This window comes from Loxodonta africana, chromosome 10, assembly GCF_030014295.1.
Source record: "Loxodonta africana isolate mLoxAfr1 chromosome 10, mLoxAfr1.hap2, whole genome shotgun sequence".
NCBI classification, from domain to species: Eukaryota; Metazoa; Chordata; class Mammalia; order Proboscidea; family Elephantidae; genus Loxodonta; species Loxodonta africana.
The window spans coordinates 21,794,422-21,822,114 of NC_087351.1; the positions used below are offsets into that span (position 1 = coordinate 21,794,422).

The 27,693-nt window shown below is 40.4% G+C and overlaps 1 protein-coding gene across 1 annotated transcript in view; it reads right to left on the reverse strand.

Annotated features, from left to right (window-relative positions):
- Positions 1–27,693, reverse strand: part of LOC100656530 (formin-1) — a 381,454-nt gene that overhangs the window by 13,220 nt on the left and 340,541 nt on the right. The window contains exons 14-15 of the mRNA XM_003418636.4: positions 25,692–25,743; positions 19,813–19,962 (exon numbers count right to left, since the gene is read on the reverse strand). Coding sequence (XP_003418684.1) covers positions 19,813–19,962; positions 25,692–25,743 — 202 coding nt within the window. The remainder of the gene's footprint in view (positions 1–19,812; positions 19,963–25,691; positions 25,744–27,693) is intronic.

The following is a 27,693-nucleotide window of genomic DNA, read 5'->3' on the forward strand; positions in this document are numbered from 1 at the left end:
TCTAGGTGCCAGAAAAAGAAGCAAAGCAGTACCAAATACTGGTATGCACATCACCCATTCTGGACATTGAGCTGAGCAGCATGTCCATGGTTTGCTGCATAACTCTGTTGGATGCTGTATCTGTGCATCATTTGAGGCAGCATTTAATGAGGGTTACTAGTAGGACTGTCCCCAGCAGATCAGACCTGCTTGGAGGAGAGATCCCAACCGGCCTCCCCAGTGTGGCTTACTCTAAGCTTACTGAACACATCAAAGGGTGCATTTGTCCAATCATATGTATGTATAACATGTCATGATAACATTAGAGTCCACATCCGTTTTAGAGGGCAAGGCTATGTCATGTATATTGGTATGACAAACCAAAACACCAAACCCATTACCACTGAGTTGATTCCAACTCAAAAAAAAAAAAAACCCCTATAGGACAAGGTAAAACCGCCCCATAGGGTTTCCAAGGAGCAGCTGGTGGATTTGAACTGCTGACTTTTTGGTTAGCAGCCTGGTATGATAAAAAAAATAATAATAATAATAATTTTTTTTTTTTTTTGGTATGATAGTAGGTCTTAAATAATGCTTTCACCTGAAAAGAGATTGACTGATGGTCATTCGGTTGGTCCAGCTATCGTATCTACCGACCTACCTACCTACCTATGTATATAGGTCTTCAAAAACTGTGGTAAGGTGTCATATGCCTGCTGATGAAACTACGGTGGCTGCTGTTGCTGGCTGCATTAAATTCACTCAGAATCAGTGTTCTAGCAATTATGTTGGAAAAGTCTGGAATAGAGATTGCAAACTGGAAGTCTGCAGTTTGATCAACCACAGAGTTTAAATACATTTAAATTCAGTTTTGATCAGTCATAGGAGGTTTAAATAAACTTGAATTCAGTTGCTAACATTTGTGCATATAGATTTCACATAAGAATTCACATTTCTGGCCTCTCTGATAAAATTGGAAGGTCTGGCAACATTGCATGGCATTATGGGGAGGAACAATCAGAGGGGGCAGGAGCTTCTCAGTTCTTGGCACTTCCCATCACACTCTGTTGTATCCGAAACCCCGAGGTTGTTCAGCGGTGCCATCTATCAGCTTGTTTGCACCTAGCGTAATTCATTCATGTTGCCTGTCTCAATTCTGTAAGCTTTGAAGTTATGGACATGTCTTGGGGAGGCCAAGGGACTTGTTAAAGGATTACTGTGATAGTCCAGGACTGAAGAAATTAGAGCCTAGACAGCTGAAATAGTCTTCTAAATAATTTAGTTCTCCCCAATCCACCCTACTGATTAAAATGTTCTCAATCAACATGTGTAACTCTGAGAATGTCACTTTCCTTTTCAAAAATTTTCAATGACTCAATCAACTATAGCAGGGGCTGGTAAACTTTTTTTTTTTTTTGCCAGCTAGATAGTAAATATTTTATTTTTAGGTTTTCATATGGTGTCTGTTGCAACTACTCAACTCTGCCATTGTAGTGTGAAAGCTGCTACAGATAACATGTGAATAAATGGGTGAGGCTACTTTCTAATAAACTTTACTTATGAAAACAGGTGGTAGGACAGCTTGGTCTGAAGGCTGCAGTTTGTTGACCCCTGAACTATGACATATGACTCAAATTCCTTAGTCTAGCAATCCAAGCTCCTTCTCTTCTAAACTCAGCTTAGTTTTCTATCTTACCATTTCAGGTGCAGACCTGAGTTCATACTCATACTCTGTCAGTTTAATTAGCTGGGTGTCCTTGGACAAGTCACGGAATCTCTCTTAGCCTCAATATCCTCATCTTTTAAAAGTGAGAATAATACCACCTAGCTAACATAGTTGCTCTGAAAATTAAAGGAAATGTTGTATGTGATTACTTATCAAGTATCCGTTCTTTCGCTTCACTTCACTGGTACACGGTGCTTCATGCATCAGCCAAACTACTTAAACCACTTTGGGCTCATGGCTTTTTTTTTTTCGCCTCTGCATCTTGCTCTTACTGTTCCCTCAATGACTTTCTCACTCATTTCCAAGTGTTCAAATTCTTCCCATTCTTCTATTCCCAGCTTAAGTGCCAAAGTCATGAAAGCTTCCTTCATCCCTCTTAGCCAGAAGTAATTGCTCTTTTCTGAAGTGAAAGGGCATTTTGTGCCTCTCTTAAGGCACTTAGCACTTTTCATCTGAGAACTGTGTAGGTGTCTTATTTCCCTTAAACCACTGGAACTACTTGAGGGCAATGATCACGTCTTATCCGTATCTGGGTCCCTTGCTGTTCCTGTTATCTAGCACTGTGCTGTGTACAGGTTAGTTCCTAGCAAATATCTAAGTGACAAACAAATGCCCTGCATTCATAGCTTTTATTTTCTACTTTAAACAAGTCTAAACGTTTAGTTAATACTCAGCGTAGTTGAGCAGTTATCTTTTGCATTTATCCTTGGGGGAAAAAAACTACAAACACGCTCAAAAAAAAAAAAAAATCTAATTCCAGTTATTGATTAGCTGATTGAGTCCTAAATATGGAAAGAGAAATGGTGCTCCAGGCCACCCAAATGTGCTGAATACTTATATGTGTCACCTTATGTATACATTCTAGGGTTCTAAAAATATCCACATGACTTTGCCCACGAGGAGACTGAGGCTCAGAGGGGTTATATAATCGGTCCCAAATCTGGAATTGGGCCTTTTTACTTAGGAGGTAAGAACTTTTCTCCATTTAGTCAGAGAACCCTCTGGTTACACAATTTCTAGCTACGTACATGCACAACCTCCACCTTGGCTCCCCAGATATTTGTTGTATTTTTGCTTCTGGTTTAAATATTTGCCTCTAGAATATCACATGAGGTTGTTCATAAGTACTCACAGACAAGTACCTAGGCTTGATCTTAAAGGTTATACAGCACTCTCTCTCTAAAAAAAAAAAAAACAAACACACACACACACAAATATATGACAAATATAGCTTCAACATGCTAGAGAAAGGAAATAAATTCATAAATGTCTCAACAAAATTGACTTCTGAAAACTTAATCTCTTCTTTTTTTTCACTACGATGCACATACCCTCTAAGGAATTATTGGGGTCCCACTAAATTGCAATTCCTGCTAAAGTCTAGAAGAGTAAAGACAAAGTATGAGTTGGCAATGTCAAGAAACCCACTGAGACTCACGTCTAGTTCTTACTCTACAGACGTGGTTTGCAACTTTGGTTTCATATTAGAACCACCTGCGGAGGGAGTTTCGCTTCCAGTTAGGATGTAGAAAGCTGCAAGAGAACGTAGTGCCTATCCTAACAATGAGAAAAGCTGGATAACGTATAAAATCACATTTTTTCCCTTCAACTCATCAGAGAGCTGAGGTCACACGGCAGCTACATGAACTGCATTCTAAAGAGGGACACACCTTTCCATGTAGAGGCTCAGGCTCCCTGCTATTCCAACTTTATTTTCTGGGGAGACCTTAAAACTGGGACAACCTAGGCTTTCCACAGGAAATCTATACCAGCAGCTAGATCAAATCAATTCAGAACCCTGCCATCTGTGGGAACTGACAAAGTACATCTGAATTCTGTTGACAATGCAGTATTTCATCAGTTTATAGTGCACAAGGCAGAAATCCTCATCAAGTTTATAATAACAGGAGTACCTTCATTTTTAGCCTTAGGACTTCAGCACTCTGGCCAATAGGGAGAATGAGGAAGATACGAATTCAGGCTGTTTTATACTCGCTGTCACTAATGGTAAAGCCAATAGCTTAGAGCTGTGTTTTCATAAACTGTGTTCTAAAAAGCCTTAACCTTCAGAGGAGGTGCTTCAGTGCAAGTCCCTGCTTCAACCAGAAAAGCTTTATCTCTTTTATATATTGGGGTTGCATGTACATTTTCATTTGAAAAGAGCCCTGTTGTTAAAAAAAAAAAAAAAGAAAAAGAAAATTGGAAAACCACTGTGCACGGAACTGAATAGAAACTATGAAACTCCAAGGGGGAAAGAGAAAATAAAAATAAACAGCTTTCCTCTCCAGGAGAGTGACAGCCAACAGAAGCCTTCTTCCTTTCTTCCTAAAGAACTGCCCAAAGATATCTTGGAGATGAACAACTGGTTAAGAAGATTAGTTCTTTTAAAAGAACTAATAGCCCCAGATTCCAGCTTCTGGGCTCTAATAAAATCTCAAAAATCAAAACATGGCAAGCTCTTCCACTGTTGCTTTCGACAGCCTCAGAATGAAAATGAAATGGATCTTTTTGGTCATATCCTGCTCAAAGTTCTCCCCAATATAATTCTGAGACTGCAATTAACATTTTTTTTTGGGGGGGGGCATCTGTTCTCTCCTCTTTGCTTTCTTTCCCACTCTGAATTGAAAAACAAATGAACCAATTGTCTCAATTGTAGCAAGGCTGCCAATCTATTAACTTTTGAATAACTCTTAAGTATGCGGCTGAGTTATATTTTGTATTAGAAAAGGTCACCTAGGTAATTAGTTGGTATCTGGACACAACTGATCTCAAATCATGGTTTAGGTTGGGGTCTACGTTATAAATGGTAGGGTTAATTTTAGTTTTAAAAATGGGTAAATGACTTTCCCCCAAAATTCCATTTTGTGTTAAACTCCTATTGGTGATATTTATTAGCCATTCTCTTAAGTGATGATGAACAATTCACTTCAGCCAAGAGGAAAAATACGATCTGGTAATATTACCAGGGCATACTCGTTAACAAACCACTGATTTTTGTAATGCAGACAAAAGGAGCAAGGAAGTGACTTGAGGGGCAAAGAGGTAAAAGTTTGGGCCTATAATGGCATTAGCTTCAAAAAGGAAGCTCTATTAGCCATGCAGAACAGAGTCACCTAAAAACATTAATCACTGCACGACCTAAACAATGCACACATCTTCATCCAAAACATTCAAAGTAAATGGCGTTGAAAACATTGGTGGGTGAAGGCAAAGAAGAGAGCGCCATTGCAGGGAATACATCTCATAAAATGCGTGTTGGGAGAAGCATGAAATTTGACCAGCTGCAATGAGAATCTGTTTTAAAGAAGACATAGTATCACTCATCGCTAAAGAGAGGAGGTCAAAACAGTCCAGACAATGGACAAGACAGGCTCTGTGTGCCAAAATGTACAATAATGTGCCTCTAGGTTAGTATGCCACAGGGAATAACCAAGTTCCCTAAAAAGCAGGATGATAAAAGATGAAGGTCAAAACCACTGTGCATTATTAGATTTATCCTAACATTTAAAAAATGTGAACCAGAATCTTTCCAACAAAAAGAAGAACGCTTTAATCTGGTGACTGTTGTGATACATTATGCTGGAAATATGTAGACCAACAAAAGAACATGAGACAAACATGCCTTTGTCATGGGCCCAGTAAATTTGGGCCTACGGTTCTTTTGAATGGTAGATAAGGTTTTGTGAGATGGAAAAGGTGCTGGTACCTACTGTTGACCACACCTGTAACATAAGTGAATCGCCAGTCTTTAATCCTGCTCCCAGTCTGACTACCCAGTATGACTGGCTCTTCCAGTCATTAGTAGGGACAACTTCTCCTATAAGCAAATGTTGATACTTTTATGATCTCTCGTTAGGAGAAGAAAGTCAGAGAATGGGTATAAGAAGCTGTAAAGATGACATATCAACTGGCTATCCACTTCTTTACCCTGATCTCCTTGTAGCTCTGAACCAAGTAGCATCAGGCCAAGGCACAAAGAATACCATACAAAGAGACTCTGGTGAAAGTGTGGGGGTAGCTTCCTTGTCTAAGAAAGGTCCATGCCACCTACTTTATGGCACTTTATATAGTGCTTTTTTTTTTTTATATATATATATAGAGTGCCATATATATACAGAGAGAGAGAGAAAGAAAATTGAAGCAACAACTTGATATTTTCCTCGTTAGCATTACCTGAAAATAGGTAGTATTAACATTGAAGAGGCTGTTCTTAATTTTGGGCTTTCAGAAGGAAGTAGCCATGTCTGGGTATCCCTCCAGTCAGTTGCCTGGTAGCCTGAATGTCAGAAGCAAAGTTTTATCCATTCTGTGGAGTTTGTCTGAATCATGTAGACACTCCCCAAGTCTCTGCAAGGTACAGGTCCCAATTCATTGAGTCAGGCTGTTTCTTTACAGCAAGGAGGAAAAGCAACTAATGCTCAACTTTGGTTCTAAATAAAATGCAATCATGAAGACCTATCAGGGACTGCTGAAACCGTTCTTATTACTATCCAACTTGACAACATTCCCTTACCAGATATTTTTGATACAACTACTGCACGTAGTTAAGAGTTGTGAACATCAATAAAATAAGTAAACTCGCTCCTCACTAGTGACAGTAAAGAACAACCAACAGAAAGACCAAACTCATTAACTCATTGATGTAATGAGAAATTTTCTCATTGCAACGGCTGATGAAAACATCACTGACATATCTATGTGGAATGCTTCCAAAGGGTAAGTAAATGAAAGTCAAAAAAACAAGTCCTGGACAGTATGAAACAATGCTGTGGTTGTTACTAGGTACTGTGGAGCCGGCTCCAACTCATAGAGACCCTACCTACAACAGAGCGAAACACTGCTTGGTCCTGCACCATCCTCACAATCCTTCTTATGTTTGAGCCCATTGCCGCAGCTGCTGTGTCAATTCATCTTGAGGGTCTTCCTCTTTTTCGCTGACCCTCTATCAAGCATGATGTCCTTCTCCAGGGACTGGTCTCTCCTGATGACATGTCCGAAGTACATAAAGTCTTACTATCCTTGCTTCTAAGCAGCATTCTGGCTGTACTTCTTCTAATTCAGATTTGTTTTTCTGGCAGTCCGTAGCATAGTTAATATTCTTTGTCCTGTTGCGCTGTTTTTGAATCATCTTCAGCAAAATTTTACTTGTGTGTGATATTAATGATATTGTTTGATAATTTCCATTCTGTTGGGTCATCTTTCTTTGGAATGGGCATGAATATGGATCTCTTCCAGTTGCTTGGCTAGGTAGCTGTCTTCCAAATTTCTCAGCATAGACGAGTGAGCGCTTCCAGAGTTGCATCTGTTTGTTGAAACATCTCAATTCCTGGAGGCTTATTTTTTGCCAATTTCTTCAGTGCAGCCTGGACTTCTTCCTTCAGTACCATTGGTTCCTGTTCATATGTTTCCTCCTGAAATGGCTGAACACTGACCAACTCTTTTTGGTATAGTGACTCTGTGTATTCCTTCCATCTTCTTTTGATGCTTCCTGGGTCATTTAACATTTTCCCCATAGAATCCTTCACTATTGCAACTCGAAGCTTGAATTTTTTCTTCAGTTCTTTCAGCTTGAGAAATGCTGAGTGTACTCTTCCCTTTTGGTTTTGTAACTCCAGGTCTTCGTACTTTTCATTATAATATTTTACTCTGTCTTCTCAAGCCACCCTTTGAAGTCTTATGTTCAGTATTTTACTTCATCTTTCCTTCCATTTGCTTTAGCTAGGGTACATTCAAGAGCAAGCCTCAGAGTCTCGTCTCACATCCATTTCGGTCTTTTCTTTCTTTCCTGTCTTTTTAATGATCTCTTGGTTTATTCATGTATGATGTCCTTGATGTCATCCCACAACTTGTCTGGTCTTCAGTCATTACATCAAATCTATTCTTGAGATGGTCTCTAAATTCAGGTGGGATACACTCAAGGTTGAAGACCAAAGACCACAGACTGCACCTCAACATAAAGAAAACAAAAATCCTTACAATTGGACCGACAAACAACATCATGATAAACGAAGAAAAGACTGAAGTTGTCAAGAATTTCATTTTACTTGGATCCACAATCAACAGCCATGGAAGCAGCAGCCAAGAAATCAAAAGACGCACTTCATTGGGTAAATCGGTTGCAAAGGACCTCTTTAAAGTGTTAAAGAGCAAAGATGTCACCTTGAAGACTAAGGTGCACCTGACCCAAGCCATGGTATTTTCAATTACATCATACGCATGTGAAAGCTGGACAATGTATATGGAAGACAATGGCACCTTTGAATTGTGGTGTTGGTGAAGAATATTGAATATACCATGGACGGCCAAAAGAATGAACAAATCTGTCTTAGAAGAAGTACAACCAGAATGCTCCTTAGAAGCACGGATGGCGAGGCTGCATCTTATATACTTTGGACATGTTGTCAGGAAGAATCAGTCCCTGGAGAAGGACATCATGCTTAGCAAAGTACAGGGTCAGCGGAAAAGAGGAAGACTCTCAATGAGGTGGATTGACACAGTGGCTGCAACAATGAGCTCAAGCATAACAACGATTTTAAGGACAGTGCAGGATCGGGCAGTGTTTCATTCTGTTGTGCATAGGGTCACTATGAGTCGGAACTGACTTGACGGCACCTAACAACAACAACAACATACTTAAGGTTGTACTTTGGCTCTTGTGGACTTGTTTTAATTTTCTTCAGCTTCAACTTGAACTTGCATGTGAGCAATTGATGGTCTATTCTGCAGTCGGCCCCTGGCCTTATTCTGACTGATGATATTGAACTTCTCTGTTGTCTTTTTCCACAGATGTGGTGAATTTGATTCCTGTGTATTACACCTGGAGAGGTCCACATGTGTAGGTGCCATTTATGTTGCTGAAAAAAGTATTTGCAATGAAGAAGTCGTTGGTCTTGCAAAATTCTATTGTTCAATCTCCGGCATCATTTCTATCACCAAGGCCATATCTTCAGCTACCGATCCTTCTTGTTTCCAACTTTTGCAATCCAATCACTAGTAATTGTCAGTGCATCTTGACTGCATGTTTCATCAATTTTAGGCTGCAGAAGTTGGTAAAAATCTTCAGTTTCTTCATCTTTGGCCTTAGTGGTTGGTGTGTAAATTTGAATAATAGTGGTATTAACTGGTCTTTCTTGTAGGCATATGGATATTATCCTATTATTGATGCCGTACTTCAGAAAAGATCTTGAGATTTCCTTTTTGATGATGAATGCAATGCCATTCCTCTTCAATCTGTCATTCCCAGCATAGTAAAGTATATGACTGTCTGATTCAAAATGGCCAACACCGTCCATTTCAGCTCACTAATGCCTAGGATATAAATTTTTGTGCATTCCATTTCATTTTTGAAAACTTCCAATTTTCCTATATTCATACTTTCGTACAATTCACGTTCCAGTTATTAAAGGATGTTTGAAGCTGTTTCTTCTCATTTTGAGTTGTGCCACAGGTGGCTCTATCTATGTCATTAAGGTTGACTCTACTTTGAGGTGGCAGCTCTTCCCCAGTCATATTCTGAGTGCCTTCCAACCTGAGAGGCTCATTTTTTGGCACGATATCAGATAATGTTCCACTGCTATTCATAAGGTTTTCACTGGATAATTTCCTTAAGAAGTAGATTGCCAGGTCCTTCTTCCTAGTCTGTTTTAGTCTGGAAGCTCAGATGAAACCTGTCCACCACAGGTGACCTTGCTGTATTTGAAATACCAGTGGCATAGCTTCCAGCATCACAGCAACATGCAAACCACCACAGTACAACACCCTGACAGATGAGTAATAGATAAAACAACGGGTAACCCCCAAATCATTTATCTCGTGCAGGTCAACAGGGCCACATTCTTAGACAGGCACAGACACTCTTCTATGCTTAGTCATTTTCTCTTCAGAGTTTGACCTCTGACCCTGTCCAGCCCTCCACCCCCTAATGACATTCTCCCCAGGTCAGTCTTACTAGCAGCTCATGGGAAGGCAGGTCAGCAGGAAGTAATAACAGGTCTTAGGTTTAAAAGTTAGCTCCTTACACATTAGAATCTAGTCTCTAAAAGTTAGTCCATGATAAATTATCCGATCATTCCTACTTCCTAAATTTGACACTTTTCCTTATGTCCTTCCTAAATAAGGCATTTTTCTATTTAAAATGAAGAGAGTCCTCGTGGAGACCAAATTTCACCAGCCACAAGACCTGCCACTTCATAGTTTTGGTGGGCTATCGCTTGTAGTACCCAAACACATTTTGACTTCAAGTGATTAATTGCAGAACAAAGCCCGCTTCCGTTTGTAGAGCTTCTCCCCCAGGTCACAGGGGAGTGGAAATGGGGGGGGAGGGGAGGTCCCTGGACTTGCCCTGGAATGCAGAATCAGTTAGAGCCAATCACTCTGCACTGGGTAGACATAACACCCCGCGCCCGCCCTGCGATCTAGGTGCAGAGTGAGAGCTGAGCGCATTGCGTTTCCTTGCTCAGGGACAGAGAGGCGTCTGGGAGACAGCCTGAAAACCCAAGTCGGCCCCGTGTCAGAAGTCTGCAAACTTAACTGCAATGCATGGCTCGACTTGGGAAGACATTTCCCATCCTGATAATGAAGACGTGCATGTGCCTGCAGACGCCAACTCCCCCCTTTTTGGTTTTGAAACCTATACCACCTACCGAGTCTCACCAAAGCCCAGAACTGATCAGAGCCTGTGTGAGGGGTGACTAAAACAAAGCGTGAGGAAACAGGGGAGATTGTCTGGGGCAGGGAGCCTTTCTGGCGCCCCTCAAATCACACTACTCAGGCAACCCCCTATCCATCTATGCCCAAGGCGGGAGCTGTCATGAGTCCCACAGATAAGTGATTTAGAAATATTCTAGCTGAATGAATGAGGCTCACTTTGGGTTTCCATGCTCTCTGCCAAGCTAGGGAAACAGAGTGCAGACAGATACTCTCTAAGCTTCTTATGTGAGCTCCAAAGAAGTCTGAGGCTTGGCACAGCCATGAGGTCCCAATGATCTCCACTTCCTTGTTTTTTTCCAGTATTTTTTTTTTTTTTTTTTAAATTGAAAGTAATCTTGCCAAGAACAGAGAAGGTGATTGTTTTACCTCATTAACTAATCTTTCTTGTTCTGAAACATGTCTATCCTCTTTAACAAAGCTATTAAGGTTTTAGATGCTTGGGCAAAAGCAAGCCATATGGGATATATTTGGGGAATCCTATTTTTTTTACCACTAAGATCCAAATAAATAAAATGTCTCATTTAGCAGCAGACAGCAAATCCTGTAATCAGTTTCAATATGGGAACAGAAAACAGTGTTTATTTGTCCAACAAATATTAACTGAGCACCTACTATGTATAAGGAAATAAAGGTGCTAGAGAGAAAACAAAGACATAAGAACTTGCCCTTGTCTTCAAGTGGACTATGATTTATTTAAGAGTCCCAAACCCTGGTGTCGTAGTGGTTAAGTGCTGCGGTTGTGAACCAAAAGGTCACCAGTTTGAATCTACCAGGCACTCCTTGGAAACCCTAGGGGGCAGTTCTACTCTGTCCTATAGGGCGGCTATGAGTTGGAATCGAGTCGATGGCAACGGGTTTGGTTTTTTGGCTTGGTGCTGGTGCAAACGGGTAAGCCCTCGACTACTAACTGAAAGGCTGGCTGTTCACGCCCATCCAGAGGAACCTCAGAAGAAAGTCCTGGCCATCTGCTTCCAAACAGTCACGGCCTTGAAAACCCTATGAAGTGCAACTCAACTCTGCACACAAGGGGACGCCATGAGTCAGAATCGGCTCAATAGTAACTGGCTTTGGCATGACTTAAGGGAGAAAATATCTGTAAGCAAAGGAATGAAAAATAAATGCCAAAATAGAAGAGACAGCAAATCCCCAGAATTCTGGAGAAAAGACAGCTCACAGAGATTGGGGAAACCTTCACGAAGGAGGCAGTATGTGATCACTAGATTAAATTCTCCCAGAATAGAGTCTCACAACTTCTATAGCACTTGATACATAACAGATCTTTTACAAGTGTTTAACTCAAACTGCTCAGGTGCTGCAGATCTGTATAGAAGGAGTGCTGAGAAGTGAGAGGCTGGTGTGCACAGGGCACCCAGAGAAGGACTCACAGAGCAGGGGAGGTTGGGCTAGCCCAGGAATAATCACACGAGTGATGCCTCTAAAACGTGCATTCAGTTTCCCAGGACTACATCTTTGCCATATGATCGCCCAGAACGTCCTCGCTCCTTTCTTCTCTAAGTAACTGAATTCATCTGCTCTGTCAATGCCCAGTTCATCTCATGCCTAAAATCTCAGGAAATCAGGGCTCAAGAGCACCTAAGTCTGGCAGTTCCTAAACCTGGCTGAACATCATAACCATTGGGATATTGTCCTCCTCCCTCCCACCTGCAAAGCTTACCTGATAATGTTCGGCCAAGGCATGGGCAAAGCCAAGGCATTTATTGAGGCAACCAAACACAAATGTGTTCTTGTTCTACCATCTCTGTGGGGAGCCTTCGATTCAGTAGATCTGTTTACATTGTTATAAAGCTCTCCAGGTGATTTGGAAGATCTGCCACGTTTGGGAGCCTCTGATTTCTTCCACTCCTCCGTTGGCTTTTGAATCCCTTCTACAACTCTCTGCTAGGGGCTGGCCCTGTTGATGGCCAAAGTCTTCCCAAAGCCATCTCTAGCCTCCACCTTTCCTTGTGATTACCTCCTCCTCCAATCTCTTACACCATCCAGGATCTTCAATGCTCATGTAATATCACTTTGCACTCGGTTGTGAAGTCCTTTCTATGTCAATAAACACATATCAGGCACTGTGCTGAAGAATGTACAATGCAAGATATAACAAGGAATGGGTTTATGTCCTAGAGGTGGAAAAAGACACATAAACCACTAAAATAACAAGTTGGAATGAATTAAGTGCTAAAGGATGGTAAGAAAAACATGCTGTCAGAGATCAGAGGAAGAGGTGGTTACTTAGGGGAATTTCAGAAGATTTCTAGAGGAGCTGGCTTTCGAAGTGGTCCCTGAAGGATGACTATATTTGGAGCAGCAGGAAATAACCAGGGGCATTGCAATATAAAGGAATTATCCACAAGGCAAGAAAAGTACATGTACAAGAAGCAGTTAGTGGTCATTATAGTGGGGGCATGAGGGACATGAAGAGCTATAGGGAGTGAGGCTGGAGAGGTGAGTCAAGGGCGGGTTTCTGGAGGATCATGCTATAATTTGAGAGGGAATATGGAATACCTGAAAGAACTCAATCTTTAGAGTTAAAAAAGGCTTAGGCTCTTCTCCTTCTGCCACTTACTAATGAAACTGTGACATGGGCAATTCATTTACTTTCTCCTTTGTTTATCTGTGAAATAGCAATAAACCTTCCTTTTGGGGTTGTTGTGAGGACCCAACAAGTTAATGGATTAGTAGCTAGCATGACTAATTCTCTTCCCTTTATTTCATCAGCACTGGAAAACAACTGAATACTTTTAAAGGAATAGGTGTGATCAACTTCTGTTTCAGAAAGACAACTGAATGCAATATTAGCGGAACATTAAAGAAGAAATAGAGAAAACACAGGCAGAGAGAACAATCAGAAGGATGCTTCAGTAATCTAGGCAAGAGATGACAAGGTCCTGAATTATGGCAGTATCACTGGGAATGCATGGCATAGAAGGACAACCATCAAGGAGGTGAAACTCAGAAGGGTTATCAATGGAGAAAATTAATCTTGAAGCATTGAGGATGACTCAGGTTTCCAACCAGCCTGTGTTACTTATAGGAGAATGGTGGTACAACTGACAGGGAACCTGAGAGGAACAGGTCTTAGTTGAAGTAGAATAAATTCCATCTGGGATATGCTGAATTGAGGATGAAGTTTGGGCATCCTGTGAGAATATTTAGTGTGCAAAAGATTTAGGTCTAAGACTTCCTACCAGTTTTGGCCTCCCAAGAGGTAATAGCTGGAGCTGAGAAAACGGGGGGGACTAGCTATGGAGAGAGTATAGAGCAAGAAGAGAGGAACACGAATCTGAACCCTGGGAGAATGTCCAGAATTAGGAATAGAAGAAAAAGAGAAACTAGTGAAGGAGACTGTCACCTATGGAGAAACAGACCCAGAATACTATCAGGGCAATGAGGCATTTCAAGATGGAAGAGACTATAACTAAAGCCAAAAGCTAGTGTGCCAAGGAGTTTGAAGGAGCCATTCCATTTCAAAATTAGGAAATGTGGCAAAGTTTTGGCTCCCAGTTAAGCCTACATTTCCCACTCTCCCTTGAGTATGACCATGAGACTAAGTTCTGCTCAATAGGCTAAGAATGGATGTGATGTGTGAACCTTCCAGTTCATGTACTTAAAAGGAGGTGTACTCTTCCCACTGGTAAGAGGAAGCCAGCAGTAGTGGCAGTAGTGGATGTGACATAAGCCATCTTCAACGTTGTGTAAAAAGGACCACATTTTAAAGATGGCAGTCCCAAAAGAGTAGGGTCCCCAACCTTTAAACAATTTGTACTCAGACAAGAGAAAAATGATCTTTGTTTGTTTAAGCAGAAACTATTCTGGTCTTTGTTATGGCAGTCAAGCCTTACCCTTACTGATAAAGAGTGAACATGTGGAAGGAAAAGAAAGTGAGGAATTGAATATAAATTATTCTTTCAGGAAGCTAGAGGGGAAAGGAAAGAGATGGAATGATAGTTTATAGAGGAAACAGGGCCAAGAGAGGTTTCTTGGTTTTTTAAAATCAATGATCCTGTCATTCTTACCATTTTTAGTCCACTATCTCCCCTCCTTATTCATGGATATTTTTAATTTTGTGAAAGTAGTTTTATAGTTTGAGAAGTAAGTAGGGTTAATTCTTAATGATTTTGATACTCCCATTTCTAAGTTAGGCCTTTGGGACATTTCTATATTTGTACAGAACTTTCAGATGTAACTTAGGGAAATTAAAAGTTTTGCCAATTAACTAGAGGGTGATTATTTGTATTATTAAAAACCCACTGCCATCGAGTCGATTCCAACTCATAATGACTCTACAGGACAGAGTAGAACTGCCCCATAGAGTTTCCAAGGAGTGGTTAGTAGATTCGAACTGCCAACATTTTTGTTAGCAGCTGAGCTCTTAACTACTGTGCCACCAGGGCTCCAATCTGTATTATTAAGGGAGTACTTAAAAATATTAAGCTTCTTAGCAGTTAAGTGTATATAAACCATCTGAGTATATAACAGAGCTAGGGAAGAGAAAGTTAATTTACTAGAAGTTACGCAATGATCACACATGTATGTCAGTAGAACAGCAGAATTGAATAAATACAAATTTTAGCATATGGAAAATGTTCCAGGATCACTTTATCATAAAAAGAAAAGAATTCCTGCAATGTCTACACTGCAAGCAATGGCTCCTCAGCCCCCAACTCCTGGTCCTAAAGTAACCTGAGCAGTAGGGGACCCTGAAGACAGCCTTTGGGATATGCCCCACAACAGCACCGGACTATCTGCTGTGGCAGGTAGGGTAGTTGTATAATTAACCATAATAGTTGCAAGTAACTTAAAACAAAACTCCACTGGTATTTAGCTGGATTAAAAAATAAAGTAACTATCCATTTTCTCATGGTGTAAATTATAGCTATATATAATGAAGTTTCTTGTTTGTATTTCACATAAAATTCATCAAACTCCTCAGTCACTCATTACTTTTCCATTACGGGTTCTTTAAATGGCACTTTTAAAGTTTGCATTGGTTCAGGGTGATTATTTACCGAAACTTTACTCCTGGAGTCATGACTTCCCTGGAACTTCTTTACCTTTTGCAAATTTGCAGCCCATTTTGTGGGCTGTGGTGGTGGTGGTGTGGGGCCCCTATATGTGGGCATATGTGGAGGGCAGTCTTAAGATATCCTAAATGGTGGAATATTTTACAAGGAAGAGTCCTATATCCGAGAGTAATTAAAGAGCGACAAAAATAAAAATGGCAGAAAATGAGTAAAGAATAGCCAATAAAGGTAGCCACAAAAATTAGTTAACCTCCTTTAAATTATGCATATATTTGACAATCTGTAGATTTAATGGGTAAATGTGGAGACCCAGAGTTCATTGTATGTTTGGGTATCAAGAGGCACAAATGTAAAAGTGCAGGAGATAGTAAAATTGAGGCAAAGTTGCCTCTGAGGATAAAAACCTTGATGAACTATAATAAACTGTAATTATGATGTTAGATATATATAAGCAGAAGAAAATACATTTTGCATTTGCACTCTCAATAAAAAATGTGATCTTCAAGACCACCATTAGTATTTTATGGGAAGAATTGGAGGAGGAGGCAAGGTAGTTGTAGACATCTATTAATGCCAAGAGGGCAGTGAAAATTCTCCCTGTCACCAAGTGTTTCCTCTACTCACCTACCAGACCTTGGCTTGAAATGCCCTCCAATACAGTCTCTAATGAACTCCAGTAAAGGTGAGGGGTATTATCTTAGAAATGAAACACATAACCCCTCAGAATATTAAAAAGGTCATTTCTAGATTCATAGAAAATTCAAGCTAGAGGAGATCTTAGTTCCTACTTCATCCCAATACACACATTTTACAGATTTGACGACTGGGTCCCCTAGGCAGTAAGCGATTTGCCCAAAGTTGCACGGCATGTTGATGGTGGAGAGAAGGATTAATATGCTGATTTTCGGCTCTCTGTCTAGAGGTCATTTTTTTTTTTACACAACTGAATACTGCTGAGTACTCAGAAGGGATAAGATGAAAAAAAAAAGAGAAGGGACTGGTATATTTCACTGGGGAATGAGTCCCAGTGCTACGGGCAGCAGAGGGACTGGGTTACAGGCTGAAGGGCTAAGAAGATGGGGCATTCTGAATTTGTGCCTACATACCATTAAACCAGTTGCTGTCAAGTTGATTCTGACTCATGGTGACCCCATGTGTGTCACAGTAGAGCTGTGTTCCATAGGGTTTTCACTGGCTGATTTTTTTTTTACCATACCTTTCTTCTGATTGCCTTTGGGTGGACTCAAACCTGCAATCTTTTGGTTAGCAGCTGAGTGTGTTAACATTTGCACCACCCAGGAACTGTGCCTAGACACAGAAATTTATTATTTTGCCTAAGATTGGCTTAAATGCCAAGGAAAACGTAATGCTGTAATATACCATTATATACTAGGTTGCCCTTCTACTGACATGGGTAACCTGCAGGTAAACCATATGCCCAGTGAAATACGTCTCCCCTATTCAAACACAACTGTGGCTGACATCAGCTTAATGACAGGGTTTATTATGCAGTTACATGGCACAAGAACACTGAAGGCTATTTATATAGTCATGCGTGTGTTTAGAGAACGTTCCAGGGTAGTTGTTACCCTGTATGGAGACACATCCATCTCAACTATGCATTAAACTAATATGTATTCACAGAAAGAAACCATGCTAAACAGAAAAAGAAGTAAATATTTTCTACCACCTAAAAATAGCCTCGAGTGGCCTAAATTAGTTTTCACCACTTCCATTTTATTTGGAAGTAGAGTTTAAATGAAACATCATTTGCCATGGAATCTGTTCCTTTGAAAATACTATTATTAATCCTTAATTTTTCCCAATGATTTTTGCAGTTTTTAGTTGGCTTTCAAATAAATTTAAAAATCAACTGGGTTAAACTTCTTCTAATGGGATCCAGAATGATAGTTTTCTTTTCTAGTAATTATAAGCTATCATGTTTCAATTTGGTTATGGATTTCATTTTTTAGGATGTCTTTGAACTGTTCATTTTAATGCTGTTAGGTTACCTCCAGATATTTAGTGTTGCTTAGATTTACTGGATTTCTGGGAAAAGCATAACTTAAAATCACAATATCAAACGTCACTGAATGGATATTAAAACAAAGCAAACATCTTGTTTCTCATTTAATTATTAACAGAAGAATTCAAGTTAAGTTACCTGTTTTGCCACAATGAGTACATGATTCTAATGGTCTAAAAGCTAAAATCTTAAAAAAGAGCACAATTAAAAAAAAAATCCTCACTTCATAGGAAAATCCTGGGTATTAATCAGTTTGTTTAACCAGATAAGCATTAATATACACAACGTGCTAACATTTCTTAACCAATAGATTTTTCTAAACGAGCTGCTTCCAAAAATATTTAATTAGCCATCATTAACTTTCAGAGATGTTGTGTTAGGTTGGAAACCCTGGTGATCCATCTCGCAAAGCGTGGCTGGAATGAAGAGACCCCTGAAATTGCTCAATGGGAAGAACTGAAAAGGGTCCTGTGAAGTCATGACCCTTTAAAGGTGTTGGTTTACAGAGTGTGAAGCAGGCAATTCGCCAGCTGTACCCAGGAAGCGCCACTGCAAATGTCTGTCGCTGGGAATCAGAGAAAATGTCATTCTGAAGGACGGTGGGATACCACCGCCACCCACCACGGTCGACCCACAATTAGTGTGGACCAATGTCTCTAACAGGGAAAAAAAAAAACAAACAGGGAAGCACTCCTTAATTTGGGACACAGTTCAGTATTTGAAGAGAAGATTATTAAAATGAAAAACAATTACCCTCTCTGCTGTGTGTGTGTGTGTGTGTGTGTGTTTAAACCACTTTTAGGGCTCCAACTACAAGGACAAATTCACTAAAGATTGTGTTAAAAACTTGAGGTGCAAATTCTTAAGCAAAGACTGCACATTAAGGGCTCATTGCTGGGCTTTCAGGCTGTAACATGTACGCATGGAGAACTGGCTGGTCAGCGGTTCTACTGTTACGCGAAGAGGACCTTGATACTACCACTCTTAAAGGAGGCTCGTAAAACACAGAATTTATTCCACAGAAGCCTACTTTTGCTTACTTTAAAGGGCTAGAGAAGTAACCGCAGAGCAAGAGCAAGAGTTGAGTGTCAACATCTTTAGGACTTTTTCATACTATTATGAACAACCTATTTTCTTACTAAGGTCACTTAACTTTCCTCTGTCTCAGTTTACATACACAATGGATATGCTCAGTTTAATTCCTGGGTTCCCCAGGGGTAACGGTGGGAAGATGTGCTGATGAGTATTTTCAAATCTTACTGACTTCTTTGGAATGCAAGAAAGTTTTATTTTTTTTCTTAATTCCCTGAGAAAATATTTAGAGATTCGGTAATAATGGCTCAAAATCTCTAAATTCTGATGTCCTTCAAAGCAGCTTCCTAAGGTGAGGCATATTAATGTTTGTGTGTATGCATATGTTATTTATATACCTTTCCTCTGATTACAAAATAAAGAAAAATACTGGCATTATGCGATTTCAAGTCTCAATGTTTAGTAAAATATAGATGCTATATTTAAATAAACTGTTTCCCGTACTTTGTAGTGTTTTTTTTTTTTTTTTTTTGTCTCCTTCCACTCCACTTTGAGTGACATTCCCGTACATCTGTTCTGCAGGAGTAGTGGAAAGACCTGTTTGAAGTTGAAATCCATGACACCCTTTATAGAACAGTGGCAACCTGATCAAAACAATGATCAAGTAGAAGTGCTTTTTCTTCTGATCAACAGGGCCAAACTCCGTCTCTCTCAGAAGAACACACACCCATACCTACACACCCACACCTCATATCGGAGATGAGGTGTTCCCTCAACCCCCAACTAATAAAATCAGGAGGCTGCAATGAGGCTGAGCGGCACGAAGTTTGATGTCCTCAGCAGGATACGGGGAGTCAGAAGTGGCGCTGTAAATCCAGTACGGGGCTTCAACACTGTTAAGTGTGGCCTCAGTCTCAGGGATTTCCCTTTGATGCAAGTTGAGTATATTAATGGGAAAAGCATTCACTTTTATTTGTCCGTACTGTCTGCGACAGCAAGGCTACCTCATTTAGACTGGGCCAACGTGAAAATACGCAGAGAAGCAATCTGTTGCAAATTAGCACGACTCCCCTTTCATTTACTAGCTAGTAATTGGAAGGGGTTAAGAAAGTGTAACTTATCAGATCACGTGAGTGTGACTGCTGTGTGGACAGCAAGCCTTCACCGAGGTTCCCTATGAACACCCAGGCAATAATCTTTTCTCGGTGTCCACTTGGTCAGAAGGAAGACACCGACGCCTGGGAAATACAGGAGAACACTTCATTAGGTTTGAGAAGGTGGTTTCCTCAACTTTATTAGAACCTTACCTTTCTTTAGATATGTTTTTACTCTCCCTTTTCCAAATCGTCTTGAAGTCACTGCAGAACTCGTACCACACGGTAAACACATAGCTGGGCGTGATCTCCTTCTCACCAGATTTGGGCTTCATCCCAAAATATCCTACTGTTGTTTCAAAACTGCAAAAGGTAGGGAAAAAAAGGGAGTGAGGTAGAGGGTGAGAAACTGTCAATGCCAAATCCCATTAGGTTGGCGGAGGGGGCGGGGGAGACAGGAGGGCAGTTTCCTGAAGGTCTGTTATTTAACACAGCAGCCCATGCCCATAGTTCCCATAGCTCACCCTAAGCCTCAGAAAACCTACTTGCCCAAATCAATGTGCCAAGAAATGTAGCTTTATTGGGGATATTCTTGGCATGTTTTGTCTGTCTAAAAACTAGCGTGTATAACTCCAAGGCGTATGCAGGTTAAACCTTTTGAGTTTGGTCTTCACCTCAAGTCCAAGTCATTTATTTGCTCTTCCCTTGATGTTTAATGGTTTCCTGTAAGACTGATGACATATTGATTCTGTAGCATTAGCAGTGGTCAGTTAGATGGCCCGTTGGGAATAATTAACCTAGTGAATGCTTTAAGAAAAAATCAGGAGAGTGTTCTATCTTTACTCTGGCATGGGTGGACTTTGTAGCCTTTGCTTAATCACTCAGCATCTCTGACTCTCAGTTTTCTCAAGGGTAGAACAAGAGACTGACTACATGATCTTTAAGGAGGGGGTAGGAGTCCCTGGGGGCACAAATGGTTAACCGCTTGACCACTTGCTGAAAGGTTGGTGCTTAGAGCCCGCCTAGAGGTGCCTCAGAAGGCAGGCCTGGTGATCTGCTTCTGAAAGATCACACCTTGAAAACCTGGTGGAGCAGTTCTACTCTGCACACATGGGGCTACCACGAGTCAGAATTGAGTTGATGGCAACTAATAACAACACATTTTAGACCTTGACATGCTCCAAGAATATAAACCACCAACTGAAACCAAAAACAAAACCCAGTGCTGTCGAGTCAACTCCGACTCATAGCGACATGCTATAATAAACTGTGGGCATAGCAAAGTTTGATAAAAGACCCTCTCTGATTTTGAAAAAACATCTCCAATCTGGTCAGAAACAAACCCAGGTTTGCCAAAGTGTTACCCAAATATCAGTAAGAACCTCCCAACCTACTCCATGAAGGCTCACTGTATACCAGACTGCCCAGGCCTCCCAAGCAGCCCTTCTTGGAGGCACTAGCTTTGCAGCAATTTATAGCTCTGAACTCAGTCTTTCCCCCTCACCCCCACCCGGCCCAAGCCTCACAAGCTCATTTGCCATGAGCAAGAACACTTAAATAAATGGCCCCCTTTTCTAGGGTGTTGGAAACTAATCAAAGCAGGAATGGCTGGCCAGGTTTATTACTTTATGCTCTATCATCTGTTCAGACACAGCGTGTTTTGTGGCCATCCTGAATACAGAGTTTCTAATGGAGCTCTATTCGATGGTGATTGTAAAACCCTGAAGCCCCGTTACTATTATGGAGCATACTTTCATCTCGTTTGCAGTTATTGGGCAATATGTATCTCATAAGATTTTATCACATTTCACAGATGAACTGTTAATTGATTCCATGGCTATGATCAGGCGAGATCCAAGCTGGAGCTGCAGCTCCCAGGCCCATAAATTCTTCGTGCTTCTGTAAATAATAAATCTGTTTTTAATGCAAATTAAAACTACTGCTCAGGGAATTTTGGCTTCTAGTTATTAAAAGACTGGAAGTGCATAAGTGGAGAAAGGCAATAACTGCAGTAATCTCTTAAGGGACCCACTTATAATTCCACACCTACATATTTCAATTGTTGGAGCAAAACTAGTAATGGAAGAAAGACTTGATGCTCACTTTCACCCGACAGGACTCTTAATTCTGTGGCAGTCAAAATACTGTTAAAATCAAAGTATACTCTATCGCATACACCTTTATTTCATTCAACATGAATGAAATTTATGCAAAATATGAAAATTATATTGCTTGTAGCCCAGAAACACATAAGTAGAGGGTTATGTAGTCTATGGAAATAGGCCACACGTTTCCTAGAGAGTCATTGGATTTTAGAATTGGAAGAGACAGGTCATCTCGTCCCATTTTCTCATTTTGTAGATGAGAAAACAGAGACCTGGCAAGGCTGACTGGCCTTATTCATTCGCAGAACTGGGACTAGACCTCAGGTCCCCTGATTCCCACTGAAATGTTCTTTCTGCTCTGTCTTTCTTTTGTTCATGCTTGCTAACAGGCATTTATGGAATAAAATAGTCATTTTAGGGGGCGGGATTGCTACTTTAGACATAATTATCCTCTGTGTAATACCCAACATACATTAACCCCACTTAAAAAACAAACAAACAAACCCGTTGCCATTGAGTAGATTCCGACTCATCGCAACCCTATAGGACAGAGCAGAACTGCCCCATAAAGTTTCCAAGGAGCACCCGGTGGATTCGAACTGCTGACATTTTGCTTAGCAGACATAGCTCTTAACCACTGTGCCACCAGGGTTTCCTGGCAAATTCCACTAGACCACATCTTATTACTTTTTCTCTTCTTTATGCTTATCTTCTATACAGATACATTTTTATTAGTATGTTAACAGAAGGGAGAAAGTCATTCACTTTTTTTATTTGATATATAACTAAATTTATCATAAAATGATCATTACTATAATTATATTCTGCTACAGGAGGAAATATATAGTTCCATAAACAGGGCATAATACATTAGTTCTTTTTTTTTTTTATTGTGGTAAATATATGTAACAAAACATTTGACGTTCCAACAAGTAATCCATTTTTTGTATTCAGAGTAATAAATTCTTTCCTTATTCTCCAGCAGGAGACAGGAAGGAGGACAGAAAGACCAGCTGTGCTTCACGGATCACCCCAACAGTCCTGGGGTTACTTCCAACATGTTGCAAATACTGCTATAGTTACAGAGAATGACAGTGCTGTTTGGTTGTTATCACAGGGTCTGAGAAAAGCATGTCATCATTCCTGGGGGCCTTACTTTTCCCAGCTCTCAATCGAGGCTAACCACATACCCTCACCGCCTCTCCCCATGGGGATTTGTGAAGCCCTCCTTGCTAACCCTCAAAGGGGGGTGAAGACTAAAGGAAATACTGAATTTCAGCATTTTTTTTCCCTATGTGTTTTGGAAACTAGGAAAGCAAGCGAACCTCTTCAGAGGAACCAAAGCAAACAGATTGTCAGGGGATGGCCTCGTTTTGGCATGCTGCAGCTTGGGTGAAGATGAAGTTGCTCCAAGGGTGTGCCTTATTTGATTTCAGTGTTATCCCTTTGTTCAAGAAAAAGCCAAAAGCTAGAATATGGACCTACAACGATCTCATAAGGTCTACACTATCGTACTCCTCGAACAACTTCTCTTCCTTTCATATTCAGCTTTGATTCACCGAAGGCTAATCACTGAAAATCTTCTGAAACTTGGGACAGAAAATTGTTGATAATTAACGACCAGGCGGATTTTTCTCCGACAGACAGGAAACAAAGGGGCAGTCACGCTTTCTGAGATTTCTATTTGTCAGCAGATAACTCTAAAATAGCCTTCAACTTTCAAAAGATCAATTTCTAATCATATGTTTTGGTTTAGACAACTTTTTTTTTATTTCACTCGAAACTATTCCCTGACTCCCTTTCTCTCTGCTATAATTCTTTGCCTGATTTGTATCTTTTTAACTTGGCCAAGCATTTTTAAAGCACAGACAATGATTCTATCAGAGAGCCCATAGCAAAGTGAGCTGTTTTACTTTTGCAGGGCTGGGATGGCAAAGCGGAACACATTCACTTATTGTTTTACATGCATGCCTTCAGAAACTGCTTAGGAAAAGCAAATATTCCTTAGCCTCAGAGTAAATTGTTTCTCTTGAGAATAAAACACAGGAATTTACCAAATCTCACACGAATATTGCAACACTGACCACCAACCTCCTTAAAGAGTGTAACCAAACAACTGTGGTTTCTACATTAAAGATGGGATCTCACATATTTCATGTATGACATGAAAGTTAGACTACCTTCTCCACAAAGCCACGGAAAATGCTGACAACCAAAATTTATGACCCCCCTCAGCATAGCTAATGCACAGCAGCAGCCGCGGCCCCTCTAAGGTGGGCCCCCTTTTCCTTAACCAAGAATCTTGAAAAAAGGTATTAGAAATTTGACATCTTCCCTGGAAGCAGCATTTCTCTTGGGACTGATACCCATAAGCCCTTGTTGATGATCTCTTCTCTATCTGTGGGATGTTTCCATATGACAGAAACACTAGTCTTACTCACTGAGGAAGGAAAGCTTAATGTGGGGATAACCAGTTGCTATTGAGTTGAAGCCAACTCACAGTGACCCCATGTGTGTCAGATTAGCACTGTGACCCATACAGTTTTCAGTGGTAGAATTTTTGGAAGGAGATTGCCTGGCCCTTCTTCTGAGCCACCTCTGGGTAGACTCAAGCCTCTAACTCTTTGGTTAGCGGCCGAGTGTTTTAACTGTTTGTACCACCCTGGGACTCCAATATAGGGAGGGATGAGATCAATCAAAGAGCACAAAAATCTAAAAAATATAGCCAAGTCATTACCTTGGTTTTCAATGATTATCAGGATAGGATGGCAATCATAATTCAAGAACATGTTTGCGCTTAGAAAAGTCCAAGATTTGCCTCCACCTTGCTTTTATCTACATTTCTTCCCATTGGCAGTTGCTGTGGGAAGCAGGGTATGATGTCCCTGTCTATGTGGGGCAGCCAGTCCTCTCTACAGGCTTCAGAGCTCTTGGGCACTGTGACTAGACACAGCCTGATGGTAGCAGGAAATGGCTCACTTCTAGAGTTTGTTCACTTGCATTTAAAATCCTAACTCCTCTCTCCATGTACCTGTAAAGCACATTTTTCCTTATATGCCGTTTCCTCTCTCTACTTCTTATTTAATTTCTAGTACTTTTAGAGTCGGCACCAGAAAAATGAATCTCAGCTTTCTGCCCTGACAATGAGAATGCCTCAGTGTATTCTCACTCACTCCTCTAAGAGGGGGGATTGTTGCCAAGCTGACTACATCGGCCAACTGACAAACAGAAAAACCCCTGCGGGATCAGGCTCCATGATTACTGCTTTCTGATGGGTACATGGTTCCATTCTGATGTCTACTGAGAGAAGGAGAAGTGAGGAAGAGACCTAAAGTGAGCTGAGAGGTTGAACAGAGTACCTCTGAGGTCTCTTCCAACTTCTGGGAGAGTTTTCCATACATACAGGTCAGTCTCCTCTCCCCTCCTATCCCTCTTTTACCTCTACCCCGGTCTGTTTACAATATACTCTAGGATTTGAGGAAAGACTAAGTCTTTTAGATGTTTCCAATAATTGGTTTAGTTTAGTTATAATAATAAGGAGCTCTGGTGGTGCAATGTTTAAGCACTCAGCTGCTTAAGGGAAATGTTGGTGGTTCAAACCTACCCAATAGGTCCATAAGATAAAAACCTGGCAATCTCCTGTAAAGACTACAGCCTTGAAAGCCCTATGGGGCAGTTCTGCTCTGTCACATGGCATCACTACCAGTCAAAATCGACTCAATGGTACCTAACAGCAGAAACAGTTATATGATAAGAAGCTGTCAGGAAGACAGTGAAGGAGAAGAGGCAGACACATGGCAATGGTGGCGTGAACTGTGTGTGAGGTAGGTGACCCAATTCTGAAGTGTCCCTTGCTTCCTAAAAAGCATATCCCTGACTCCTGTTATAGTGCTTCCATTCCAGCTCCCAAGAGAATTTTATGAGTTATGGGACCAATGCAAGAATGGCTATTCGAAGAAAAAACTGGTACCAAGCAGGGTTGCTTACCTCTTCTGTGCATTCTCCAAGTGACCTTCTTCCATTTTATGTTCCTTTTTGGCTGTGAAAAAAAAGTAATTACTATTACAACAGCATCTTCTTCCATTATACTCTTTGCTTCATCTTACTGCTTTGAGTATATCCATTTATTGTTGCAGTAAGTCTGAATTCAGGGCTGGCAACCCTGACCACGAGTCCTGGATAGAGCTACAATTTGCTACATGTACCACCTGGCTTTCTGATAATGGCAATAGCTACAGGCGACCATATAATTTATTGTTCTAGGTGGGACATTTCTGAGAGTGAAAGGCAGTGACATTTAAATTGGAACAATCCTGGGCTACCTGGGACACGTGGTCCTGTAGCGACAGCTGGCCTCCTTGTGAGCCTGGGCATGTACTCAGCATCTTCTCCTTCATCCCAGTGTAATATACCAATTAGCATTTCAGCAGTTCTGCTCAGATTCAAACAAATTCATAGAAATCCTTGCACGTACTGCTACCAGACCCACTGGCAGTCTGGGGAAGCTTATGAACTCCTTCTCAGAATGAAGTTTTTAAATGCATTAAAAAACAAAACAAAACACTAGATTACTAAGGAAATCAAGGATATTGAGATACAATCCTAAATTTTCAGATTAAGAACCCATGCTTTGTAGAGAATATTTACCTAAGCGATTTCATGTTCTTCCCTCTAATCAGAAGAAAATATTAAGTATGATAATATCATCTTTATACCTCAAAAATGTCCTGGAAAAACAGGCAAGTCATATCATAATTTATATGACCTTAAGATTCCTTTATTTTACACTACTCCAAGAAACCAAAAGAGACCTATGTAAGTGGAAAAACATACCCTGATCATGGAAAGAAAGACTCAACATTGTAAAAATGTCTATTATACCAAAAGCAATCTATAGATACAATGCAATCCCGATCCAAATTCCAATGACATTTTTTAATGAGATGGAGAAACAAATCACCAATTTCATATGGAAGGGAAAGAGGCCCCGGATAAAGTAAAGCATTACGGGAAAAGAATAACAAAGTGGGAGGCCTCACACTACCTGATTTTAGAACATATTATACCACCACAGTAGTCAGAGCAGCCTGGTACTGGTACAACAACAGATACATAAACCAATGGAACAGAATTAAGAATCCAGGCATAAATCCATCCACATATAAATAGCTGATATTTGACAAAGGCCCAAAGTCAGTTAATTTAACAAATGGTGCTGGCATAACTGGATATCTATCCTCAAAAAAAAAAAAAGAAAAAAGACCCATACCTCACACCATGCACAAAAACTAACTCAAAATGGACCAAAGACCTAAATATAAAATCTAAAACAATAAAAATCATGGAAGAAAAAATAGGGACAATGCTAGGAGCCCTAAAAGATGGCATAAACAGTATACAAAACATTACTAACAATGCACAAACACCAGGAGAGAAACTAGATAACTCAGAGCTCCTAAAAAACACCTATGCTCATCCAAAGACTTCACCAAAAGAGTAAAAGATTACCTAAAGACTGGGAAAAAGTTTTCAGCTATGACATTTCTGATCAGCGTCTGATCTCTAAAATCTACATGATACTGCAAAAACTCAACTACAAAAAGACAAATAACCCAATTAAAAAATGGGCAAAGGGTACAAACAGGCACTTCACCAAAGAAGACATTCAGGCAGCTAACAGATACATAAGGAAATGCTCATGATCATTAGCCACTAGAGAAATGCAAATCAAAACTACAATGAGATTCCGTCTCACTCCAATAAGGCTGGCATTAATCCAAAAAACACAAAATGATAAATGCTGGAGAGGTTATGGAGAGACTGGAACACTTATACATTGGTATGGGAATGTAAAATGGTATAACCACTTTGGAAATCGATTTGGTGCTTCTTTAAAAAGCTAGAAATAGAACTACCATACGATTGAGCAATCCCGCTCCTTGGAATATATCCTAGAGAAATAAGAGCCTTTACACAAACAGATACATGT